The sequence below is a fragment of the Dipteris shenzhenensis genome, chromosome 7 (assembly GCF_047967505.1).
Source record: "Dipteris shenzhenensis isolate YYH24624 ecotype China chromosome 7, Dip_SZ_1.0, whole genome shotgun sequence".
Taxonomy (NCBI): Eukaryota; Viridiplantae; Streptophyta; class Polypodiopsida; order Gleicheniales; family Dipteridaceae; genus Dipteris; species Dipteris shenzhenensis.
In genome coordinates, this window is record NC_141602.1 from 8,907,549 (window position 1) to 8,920,448 (window position 12,900).

A 12,900-nucleotide genomic window follows, 5' to 3' on the forward strand; every position below is an offset into this window, starting at 1 on the left:
CTTCAGCCCCGGCTCCATGGGAGTGGACATAGGCTTGCAATCATGCATGTTGAATCTGTCCAAGAGCTTTTGAACATACTTGGACTGAGACATAACAATTCCACGTTTCTCTTGAATAAAATGGATCCCCAAAAAGAAATGTAACAAGCCCAAGTATGACATATCAAATGTAGCTTTCAATTGGGCCTTGAAATCTGCAATTACTTTGTCATTTGATCCGGTGAGCAGCATGTCATCTACATAAAGAATGATCACCAGAATATCCCCCTCATCCTTCTTGATGTAGAGGCCGCTTTAAAATATAGTTGACACACATGAGGCCTTCCAGCCAAAACCTGTGAGGCAACTTCTTACTTGTGAGCATGCATCTATCCATTTCCATGGTGGTGCGATTCTTCTGCTCAGCTTTGCCATTCTGTTGAGGTGTAAGCCTCACTGTAAGTTGATGCATAATGCCTCTTTCTTTCAGAAATGTTTCAAATTCATGAGACATGTACTCCCCCTCTCGATCTGTGTGAAGTGTTTGCACCTTGAGTCCTGTCTCATTTTCAACCATAGCCACAAAGTGTTTGAAATGCATAAACACTTCTGATTTTGCCTTGAGACCATAGACCCAAGTGTAGTTGGTAAAGTCATCTATGAATGTAACAAAATAGAGATAACCCCCAAAAGCAGGTGTCCTTATGGGACCGCAGACATCACTGTGAATAAGCTGCAATTTTCTTGTAGCTTTCACTGCACCATCCTTCTTGAAGGGAAGCCTATGCATTTTGCCAAGAATGCAACCTTCACATGCATGAGGAGGAGGCGACTCCAAAGGAGGTAATGCATCAACCATATCATGCCTCTGAAGTGTCATTAAGCTGCCATAGCTCATGTGCCCATACGTGGCATGCCATAACTCCGCATTGTGCATTGCAGCAGTGGGAGTGCTAACTGATAATGCAAGATGGGATCTTTTTTCATATAAATCAAGCTGAAAAAGACCCCTATACAAAGTGCTGGACAACCTCAAAGCATATTCATTTTCTTTGTCTCTGACTGCACACTTGTCATCATCAAAAACAACCTGAAATCCTCCTCTATTGAGCGAGGACACTGAAAGCAAATTCTTCTTTATACCTGGCACATAGAGTACATCTGATATTCTGAAATCTGTGCCATCAGTGGATGTGAGAATAATGTCTCCCACTCCACACACTGAATGAGAAGAATTATTTGCACAAGTTACCTTCTTCTTGGTGGGTGAAGAATGCAAAGTTACAAACAGATTTTTCTTGGAAGTGATGTGCTTTGAAGCACCACTATCAAAATACCAAGTATGTAGTGTCTCATCAACACTGAAAGAGCATTCATCCTTTGAAGGATCGTAATTGCAAGTTAAAAAAGCATATGGGTCATCATCATTAGTGGCTGTAGTATTTGAACTACCCACTAAAAAATCTTAAGTGCAAGTCAAAAAGGCATAGTGCTCTTCAACCAAGTTGGCCGCAACATCTTCTCCATCATGGCAATGTGGACCTGATGCATCTGATACAGCCATACTGGAATCCCTTTTCTTTTCTTTGGCTATGCGCTTCTTGCACTCTCCAATATAATGACCTGGCTTCTTGCAATAATGACAGATGCCCTTCTTTTTCTGCTTGTTTGTATCACCCTGTGCCTTATAAGAAGGCTGTCCAGAATCAGCTTTATGCTGATGTGTGGGCTGATGGGCATGTGGCTTATGCCGCCCTTTACCCTTGGGCTTGAACTTAGAGAGCATAGCATGCTCGCCAGCCCGGGTTGCCATATTTTTGCGTGTTTGTTCCTCCTGCAACAGAAGTCCTACCAACTCGTGAAAGGAGAGAGGATTGCTGCCCCCCCTCAATGACAAATTCAGCGAGGTGTGGAAACCAAGACAGGACTCAAGAAGAGAGTTCAGAGTGGTGGAGATCATCTCTAAATCCGGGATGACTTCATCAATGTTTAGCAATTGTTCCCTGAGATCCTGAAGCTTCGTGAGGTGAGAATTCATGGAATCTCCCTCCTCCATATGTGTATGGGAAAGTTCTCGCTTCAGAAAGGAAAATCTGGCATCGTTTCTTGCTGCAAACATACTCTCAAGTATTACCCAAGCTGCCATAGATGTCTTGCATGACCGAATATGAGGTATAATGAACCTCTTGACAGAAAGAGAAATTACTGAAAGAGCTTGTGCATCTCTAGAGTCCCATCTTTTCTGCTCTGCTGTGGGAGCTCCTAGAGCGGCTGCTCCAATTACCTGTGCTGTATTTGTACCTCTACCCCTGCCTCCAGCTGTAGGAGTGACATGTATAGGCGTTGTATCTGGTCTTTCTTCATCTCCATTGACATAATTGTGTAAGAAAGCATCTTGGCACACACACCGCATCGAGCACCTAGTGCTGGTCAACGGAGGGATGAGGGGAAAAGACCGTCAATACGGTTAGCTTGGAGGCTATGCAACAATGGACATCCATGCAGGTTATGTTTGGCTACTATCTAATATATCTAGGTTGCCCGCTGCGGTCTTGTTATAGATGGCCAAGATGCCCAACATCTCTCTCACACTACCTAAGGGGTCCTAGCTCTCTATCCACACAATTACTAAGACATTGAAACCCTCTTCATGAGAACCCCGAACACCTCATTTGAGTTGTTCTGTGCCATTTTTGCCAGATAAATTCAGAAATACAGCAAACTGAACAAGTAAAGTCCCTTCCTGGGATGTAAGATGCACAAATAAAATATGCAAAGAAAAATATGCCCAAAGTGACAAATACTGTCATAGCATGTCAAAGGCTCAAAATGCACCACAATGCTTTGCTCAATGCCCAAAAATCTGCAAAAGGTGGCAAAAGTTTGCAATATGACTCGTACTGAGTCCAAAATTGCTTGCGAACTTCCAAACTGCTCTTTTACTTACAAAATTGCAACCCAAATGCAAAAGCCCCAATTTCTTGTGGAAAATTGCATACAAAAGAGGGCAAATGGTCTAAAAGCCCCAAATGTTGCACAAATTGCACTCTGCCTGCAAAAGTTCCAAATTTCATCGCAAAATTGCAGTGTAATTGCAAAAGCCCCAAATTTTGGACAACCTGCAACCCAAATGCAATGTCTGCCCACAAATACAGAATGCCCCAAATTCTTTGCAAGATCTAAGCCAAACAATGGCTATCTGCAAACAATGCCTGCCAAAAAACCAATTGCTAGAGTACCTGCAAGAATAAAACTTGCACAGAAGGCCTTGCAACAGGATTGTACGGACGCTTTCAACTTGTACGGAATTGACAGTACGGCACTGTCAGTACGAATTCCGTACAAGATACGGATTGAGTACTGTCTCGTTGTATAGACGACCAATTGTACGGAGTACGGACGACAGGTGTACGGATGCACGGCCGGTGTGTACGGAGTGTACGGAATCTGTACGACGATTGTACGGAAGGTACGACGGTATGGACAGCAGATGTACGGACGAGTGTACGGCAGATGTATGAAAATACTCTGTACGACTTGTACAAACAGCAGCGCAAGAGTAGCGTACTGATGAGTACGGAAGAAATGACGCCTATAGTACGTACGCTGTAAGGATGGAAAACTGTACGGACCACGAGCTGCTGACGACGACCTGTACGGACAATCGGCGCAGATCTATACAGACACAAGTAGTACGGCGCAGGTACAGTACGGACTGCAGGAGCGTGAGCTTCGTGAATTGAAGCGTGGGCTGTACGGCTATAAGGGGCTGTTGAGCAGGGAGCTAGGCAGGAAGTTAGGAGCAGGAAGCTTGCGGGGTAGGAAGCAAAAGGGCAGAACCCCTGCTCTGATACCAAATGTTAGAAACAAGAGAGTGGGAGAGCAGGAAGCAAGAGAGTTGAATGTAGTACTTGCAATAGAAGAAGTGACTGTTACAAGAAGTGGGATGGGTTTTGTCTAAGTGACAAAACCTTATCCTTCACTAACCGTAGTTAGTGAACTAACTGTGGTTAGGGGGAAAAACCTCTAAATGAGGGAAAAGTGCCCCTAACCTACTTATTACATTACATTGGTCACTGCTGAATTATAATAATAATTCTAACATATATGTATATATATGTATACATATATGTATATGTACATATATATGTACATATGTATATCTATATATCTATATATATATATACATATGTATACATATATATACATATATACATATATACATATATGTATGTATACATATATATACACATCTATATATGTACATGTATATATATACATATATGTATATATATGTATACATACATATATGTATACATATATATACATATCTATATATGTACATGTATATGTACATGTACATATATAGATATGTATATATATGTATACATATATATATATGTACATATACATATATATATATCTATATCTATGTATATGTACATATATGTATATCTATAGATAGATATATATATGTAAATGTATATGTACATACACACACACATATATATATATGTGTGTGTGTGTGTGTGTGTGTGTGTGTGTACATCTATATATGTACATATATGTATATCTATATATATGTATATGTACATATATATATATATATATGTATATATATATATATATATATATATATGTATATATATATATATATATATGTATATGTACATACACATATATATACATATATATATGTGTGTGTGTGTGTGTGTGTGTATACATATATACATATACATATATATATGTGTATATACACACACACACACACACACACACACACACATATATATATATATACATATATGTACATATACATATATGTGTGTGTGTGTACATATATATATATATATATATATATATACACAGAGTCAGAGGCTGAGGTGAGTTAGGGGGAATCATCATAGGGGCGATAGCACTAGAGGAGTCACCAGCAGGGGGAGGGATGAGTTAGTACCGTCTTGGTATGTACATATACATATATGTATGTATGTACATATACATACATACATACATATATATATATATATATATATATATATATGATGTATATATGTATATGTATATATATATATATGTGTGTGTGTGTGTATATATGTATATGTGTGTGTGTGTGTGTGTGTGTGTAGTGGGGACAGAGTCGGAGGCTGAGGTGAGTTAGGGGGAATCATCATAGGGGCGATAGCACTAGAGGAGTCACCAGCAGGAGGGATGAGTTAGTACCGTCTTGGTATGTGGCCGTGTCCTCGTATTGAGTTGGTCCTTGGTAGTATCCGTACCTTTTTGCTATTTGTCCTGCTCGTCCTTGGGTTTGTCTTTTCCCTTCTCCATTTCACAAGCCATGTGGGGGACCAAAACAGAAGGATAGATTGCAAGTGAGAGTATTTGATCATCAACTAGACCTGGGGGAGGAAAGCAGGTGAGGGGGAGCTGAGATCGGGAGGGGGACTACTGCGAGGGTGCAGCTGCAGAGAGGGACTGTGAGGCAAGGGAGAGCTTTGGCTTGTGAGAACGTGTGAGAGTGTGAGGTAGGAGTTGAACTGAAAGCAGCTGGAGGGAGGGCTGCTGAGGGGTGGTGAGCAGGCGGGAGGGGGAGCTGCAGGGAGGGGGAGAGCGGCGGGGAGGGGGAGAGAGAGAGTATAGAAAAGAAACAATTTCACAAATTGACGAATTGGTTTTTGTAGTTCATGATTTGTTGAGCAGGTTATGATATGCATATGAAGCTCTGTATATCCAGAGCTTATATTCCTGGTCTGAGCATCTAATGAATCTAGATCTCACCTGTAGGACCTTACAATAGACTAGTTGTCAATATGATTTCCACACAGACTGGAAACAAAGTGGTATATCTGGTGTCTGTACCAAGCTATCACAAGAGACTAACAAATGCATGACTGATTCCATGCGACATGAGAACCACAATCATGGGGGAGAGCGGCGGGGCAGGGGGGAGAGAGAGTATAGAAAAGAAACAATTTCACAAATTGACGAATTAGTTTTTGTAGTTCATGATTTGTTGGGCAGGTTATGATATGCATATGAAGCTCTGTATATCCAGAGCTTATATTCCTGGTCTGAGCATCTAATGAATCTAGATCTCACCTGTAGGACCTTACAATAGACTAGTTGTCAATATGATTTCCACACAGACTGGAAACAAAGTGGTATATCTGCTGTCTGTACCAAGCTATCACAATAGACTAAAAAATGCATGACTGATTCCATGCGACATGAGAACCACAATTATAATCAGTTGTTCCTTTCGTGTAAGGTCTGTGGAAACTCATAGTCGAAGCCCAGAAGTCGCTGGTGGAACCCGAGAAACGTGCCCCGTGATCTCTTCATGAATTGGGCCCTTAAGAAGCCCAAAATACAGAAGAGATTGCAGATAGCTCCTGCACTTCTGGTTTACTCTGGTGGAAGATGGCTCCCACACTGACCAACTCTTGGTATTTCTTATAGGTTTCCAAAAAGAATTTATGTGTCTATACTTTTTGTGCTTGCTGGTATTCAACATGATGACTAATGTTGCAAAGTAATTATAAGGGACCTGTTGCAGTCTACGTTGTCTTTAGGTAGTACATTTTTGAAAATGCAAAGGGCCTTCAGGCCCCATTGGCTTAGCGACATCCTTTTTGTGTTATAAATAGAATTACTTAGCATTTTGATTTTTTCTCTTTATACTCCCTTCAAAAAAAAGTTAGAATGGTGTGAGGGTCAGCTAGGAATGGAGGAAAAATGAGCAGCAGCATTTAGGAAAGAAACAAATTGAGGCTATTGTTATCTAATTGAAGAAGAAGGATCTCAATAAATAATGCTCCCTTGCAATCTTCGGATATTAAACGAGGAGTATCTGATGCTATGTCTTCTTTGTTCAGTGCAATTGTTTCACATGCAGGGGATGGTAACTTCCATACGATAATCTTATTTGATCCTTTAAACGAGGAACAGTCCAGAGAAGCCGTTCGCCTCAATGATTTCATGGTGCATACGGCACTGACAATGGAAGGTAAATCAGTGAATTGATAACTCTGATTGATCTGACTTTTATGGTTTGCACTAGGGTCGTTTTGGAAAGACCTTAAATATTGACATTTCATTGGTTTGGATACGTTGGGACAATGACAAAAGTTCTTTGTTCATTACGAGTGGGTGATTGTGTATGGGTGACTGCATCCCTTTATGGGTGTCATTGTGACCAAGGACCCTTACTGAAAAGATAAGAGTTCATGATGAGTTGCAATATTGATTTATTCTAAAGGATTCATATATTGCTAGTATTCAGTATAAACTCTTTCATTATTTACTTAGGGAGGCTTCATCAAAGAGATGACTCACAATACTATGCGTGTGCATGTGTGCGTGCGTGCGTGTGTGTATCCGGATGCCTGATGGTTCTTGGTCAACATCTCGTTCAAAGCTTGCTGATTTATGTGTGCAGCACTTCTCCACTCATTTTGGGCATGTGGATACTCTTTTTCCTCGGGTTGTGTCTGCACGTCAGCTTCTTTTACAGCATGTTCATCCAATTCTGTCTGATGCTCGGGCTTTGGAACTTGAACATCCCTTCATTGAAAGGGAATTGTCTGATGCAGTGAGATCTTGTGGCAAATGGAAATCTTCAAGATGAGATGGTCTCACTTTTGAATTCTTTCTTGCATTCTAGGATCTTCTTAAGTTCACCTTGCTGTAAATGGTAAATACAGCATGGCAAAATCAGCAGATGCTTGTAAAAGGGTCTTATCAAGCTGATTTCAAAGAAGCAGCTATGTGATTCACTTGGTGATTGGAGGCCAATCACGCTCATGTCAGTCATTTACAAGATCATTGCCAAAATGGTGGTTGATCGGATTAAAGGTTATTTGCATGATGGGTTGCATCTCTCCCAATATGGCTTTGTTTCACGTTGCCATATCACAGATAACATTGCCAATGCTTATATTGGGATTGAATATGCCAAATACACGCAGCGGGATGTTCTACTCTTGCAAGTAGATATTGCAAAAGCCTTTGATACAGTTCAATGGGATTTCATCTCGCAAACTATGCGAGCTTTAGGGTTTGGACAAAAAATGTAGTAGGTTATTTACCGACTCTACAGAGATAGCAATGCGGCTTGCATTCTTTCTGGGAATATCTCTGATGAGTGGACTCTTCGTTGTTCGGTCCGCCTGGGATGCCCTCTCAGTGCTTTACTATATGCCATTGCTACTCATCCTATGCTGCAATATATTGATCATCTTGTGGCTACCGGATCACTTCATGGCTTGGAATTGGATGCTAATCGCAGCATGGTTGCTCAAGCTTATGCTGATGATTCTTTCTTTATCTCGATGCTAATCGCAGCATGGTTGCTCAAGCTTATGCTGATGATTCTTTCTTTATCTCGAAGAATACGCCCCATGATCTTGGTACCTTGATGCAGGTCCTCTTTGTTTATGGTTTGGCAGCTGGTCTTCATGTTAATTTTCAGAAGCTGGCTGCTCTCTTTGCATTCCAAAGACTGGCATAGTCTATTATGGTCTGGGGTTATCATTCCACCTACTCAGTTTGTTCGTCATCTTGGTTACTCTTTCGGGTGGGAACTCACTCGCCGACAACAAACTGATTGGGTTTTGGCTAAGCTTCGAAAAAAGCTCGAGTATTAGAAACTGGCAACTTGGCCTTTGTACGTTCGTCTTCGAATAGTGCAGTTCATCCTTGTGGCATATATTCAATTTTACTTGCCATTGATCATGTTCACTAAGGCAGATCTTACATCTTTCATGTCTGTCTTTATGGAAATCTTCTGGTGATCTAAACATGGCAGAAAAAGTCTCAGACTGCTTTCGATGCATCACATTTGTTCTCTCAAGATGCATGGTGGATTGAACATCATGGATATTCATGTGCATATTCTTGCCCACAGGGGGAAAATGTTGTTGCAATTTCTACAAGATGATCAGCCTTAGGCTCTTATGATTAGGACTCTGGTTACTCTCATTAGTATTTTTGCATTTGGTCATTAGCAACTCGATCAATGGGATTTCTTTTTTAGCTGCGCTGATGGCACTTTGCTTGGCTGCTCTTTTGTTTCTCACTTGCTTCTTGACTGGAAGCATGTTCTTTCTCATCTGGAATGGAATGGACGGTAATCTTTGCTTGGGAATTCTTTGAGAGCTGAAAGCATTCATTGGTCGAAAGTCTTTCAGCCTCCCTTGGCTTTACAGGAACCTCGACGTTCCTACTTTGTCTCGTTTAAAGGCATCACCTCGGTTGCTAATGTTATAGAGGATGCTGGTACTGTGCTTCCCTTTTCTCTAGCAGCCACTACATATGAATTGGGCTCTCATTATCGTCCTTTGTGGCGACGAATTACTTCTATGCTTTCGCCTTTTGTTCCGATTTCTCCTTTGGAACTCCAGGACCGGCTGGAAGGTTGGACTTTGACTTCTCTAAGATTACTGTACCTGCATTGTATAAAATCCTTTCGCCTCAACCTTGGGTTTCAGAGAGAGGTGATTCTTCTCCAAGATTACTGTACCTGCATTGTATAAAATCCTTTCGCCTCAACCTTGGGTTTCAGAGAGAGGTGATTCTATTTGGTGAATGCATCGCCCATCCAAGTGGTGGAGGAAAGGATTACAGCAACTTTGGACTGCTTCAGCAACATGTTTTCTTTTGGCGACTTCTTTTGGGGGTGTTTCCATCTGGACAGCTATTTTCTCATCGACACATTGCTCTTGCACTTTGCCACAGATCTTCTTCTTCTTCGAAGACTGTCTTACTTGTTTTAGCATTGTCCGTGCTCTCGTGAGTTTTTTTATTTGCTTCGACAGCACTTGCGAGTGAGATTTCCATCTGTTCCGTTTAGGAAGTTCTTCTGGCTATTTGGGTTTCATCTATTCAGACTGGAGTTTCATCTTGGGTTCGCTATTGGACACTATGGACTTTATGGACATAAAGGATTTGTAAAGTCTTTGGTGATCCTACTCTCTCTATTTGGCTTTTTTAGGCATTCTCTGCAACAATCTTTCTTTGATTGCTTGTAGACCTGTTGCATAGGTCACGAGGTCTTTTTGGCATATACTGAAATTTTCAGTCGATGTAATTATAGCACCTTGTTTTGAGGTTGCTACTCACATAATATAATCAATCAAAGATTTCACAAAAAAAATAAAGTGTGTGTGTGTGTGTGTGTGTGTGTGAGAGAGAGAGAGAGAGAGAGAGAGACTCACATGTTTGATTTACCTCCAGGCACCTGTACAGGCGAGCATGGAGTAGGAGTAGGCAAGATGAAGGTAGATATTGTAATTCTTTCCAAACTGATTTTATGTTTGGAGACTTGGGTGCCATTAAGTATTAACTCTTTCTTTAGCTTCTTTTTGTTTCAAGAGTGAATGTATGTGCACATCGTTTGAAAAAAAGAACGTGAATAGATGAGCAAGACTTACAAAAGTGTAGGTTCTAGTCGTGAAAAAATCTATATTTTTTCAAAGAAAGGTGTGGTTGAAGCTATTCCAAAACCCCTTTTGTAAAAGGAAGTTGGGCTGTAAGCTTTTGCATCCTCATCCACAAAAAAGGCCAACATCAAAAGCCTAGGGAGTGTTTCAAGATTTTATGGTTTTTGTCCACGCTTTCATAGGCACCCATCCTTCGGAGGGAGTATTTAGAATTTTGTATGAAAATTTAAGCTCTCAATCTAAGCATTTCATTTGGTGATGTGTTTATAAGGTGCCCTTTTAAGAAAAAGGAAAGAGGCAGCGATGGAGATGTTTTGGCTTCTTCTTTAGAACTTTTTCTTTGAAAAATTTGGGACCAAACTTAAGGGGGTGCACCAAACTCTTTTTGATAAAATAAGGGTTCTTACTAGCCATACTGTCAATGGGCTCTTGAGCGTTGCTCTAGGATTTGAGTGTTTTTGTTTGGAAACTTTACTGCCCCATGGACTTGCACACCTCTAATTTATTGTATCCCTATTTATACTAAGTTGTTATGTATTGATTAAATGCAGTATTTGGAGGCAGAGTTAGGACATGATACATTGAAGGCAATGAAAGTGTTGAAGCAAGCCCTTGATCCTAGTAACATCATGAACCCTGGGAAGGTGATACCACCTCACATTTGCTTATGATTGATGTCATCTACTAATAATAGCAAGGAATTGTTTCTTTCAAAGAGTGAGAAGAAAGGCTCGCAATGTGAGTATATCGGTTATCAAAGTTTTGAAGGTGCGAAACTCCATGCGATTGACCCATATAGTACGAATGTTGCCCTTCTGTATTAATATTTATCAAGCAAGTGGAGATTTGTGATGGAATTGACACAATACCTATGTTGGTTTACTTTTGTAAATCCACTTTTGTATTATTTTTTTTCAAGGACGTGGAACTTTGTGATTAAAAACAACACAATTGTTGATGTAGGTTTACTTTTGTAATTCACACTTTGTAAGAGATTCATGTATGATAGGGATCATCATCAAAAGATTTTACGAAAGATAGCAAGCAAAGATCGCTACATTTTATGAGTCTTTTTTTTTTGTCTCTACAATATGATGCAAAAATTGTGCGCCCCCTCACTTCCCCCCCCTCGCCCCTCCCCTTCCAACACCACAACAAATTTTTCTTGCCCCCAAAAAACCCCAAAATAGGGATGCAACCCAATAGAAAACTATGGCTCTTATGTTGTTAATGCTAGTTTTCCAGCCATACAATTGTCCAAAAATTTCTTGAAGAGCTGCTAAACACAAGAGTTAATGGACTTCTACGTTGTTTAAGAAATTGATATGTGAAGCTAAGGATTGTGGCATTAAGCAAAAGGAGACAAACATGAGATAGGGTTTATAAGTACATGTATTTTGTTGAAATCGTTCATATAAAACAAGATACATTCTTACTATAGTCCTTTTAAAAATTATCCATAAGGGCCACCATTAAAAAGAACTACCTATTTTGAGGTTGGGTTATAATCTCGTATATATTTGTTCTTCTTGTTGTGTATAGTAAAAAAGGGGAATGCGAATCAACGGATCGGGGCACAAATCGGAAAGGGACAAACGTGAGAAGATTATTTCAAGTATTTGAGAACTACATTTCTTAAATGGCACATATTGAAGTAGGTTTGATTTAATTGAAACCTTGTAGATAAAGCAATATGCATTCTAAATGTAGCCCAATGAAAAATATGTGCATGGGCAGCCATTGAAAATAAGCACCTATTTTCAGGTTGGTTTATAATCTCATGCAACATTTGCTTTCTTCTTGTGCCCGTGGTAAGCCCCCTCCCCCCCCCCCCCCCAACGCCCCTTTCTCCCAATTCTCTCTTAGATATGGATGGAGATGTTTACTTTGCAGCGGGTAACTTTTACATGGGGAAATCATGGGGATTTACAAATAGTATGTGTTAATACTTGGATGGATTTAAGTAAGAGATGCTCAGAGATGGAGGGTTATGAAGACTGGGTGGAGTGGCAATTTTATTTACAACCATATATACTTGTGTTAGAAAGTGAAGCACGCTTGATACTTATGTAGCGCATCAAGAGCCCCTTACCTATAACGGTGCATGCTACTTTCCCTAAGAGTCTTCAAAATACGCTAGGATTTCCATTGGTAGAGGTTAAATATAACCTCTTTTGGCACTTTGAGGACATCCAAGGATATGGACAATAAGGTACGGTTATGTAGCTTGGGGACCTCATCGCCAAGATATGGGACTTGATGAGCTATAGAGATTGCCAAGGTCAGGGTACCATACACGTGGCCCTCACAAAGGCCGTCATTGTGTTATGGATTGCATCATGGGGTCTCTTGCTTTTGCCTCACTAATCTTTGACCTCATTGTCCACTCAATTGTGCTAAGTACTTATCACTCAAATATAACCTTTTTGATCAACCTTACCTCACCCCACCCAACCATGGGCTGTCCCCATCACATCCA

The 12,900-nt window shown here is 40.4% G+C and overlaps 1 protein-coding gene across 1 annotated transcript in view; it reads left to right on the forward strand.

Annotated features, from left to right (window-relative positions):
• The window catches only part of LOC147899899 (D-lactate dehydrogenase [cytochrome], mitochondrial-like), a 40,112-nt gene extending 28,698 nt beyond the window's left edge, over positions 1–11,414 (forward strand). The window contains exons 16-18 of the mRNA XM_087376818.1: positions 6,858–6,988; positions 10,216–10,259; positions 10,973–11,414. Coding sequence (XP_087232944.1) covers positions 6,858–6,988; positions 10,216–10,259; positions 10,973–11,092 — 295 coding nt within the window. The 3' untranslated portion in view covers positions 11,093–11,414. The remainder of the gene's footprint in view (positions 1–6,857; positions 6,989–10,215; positions 10,260–10,972) is intronic.
• Positions 11,415–12,900: the final 1,486 nt, after the last annotated feature.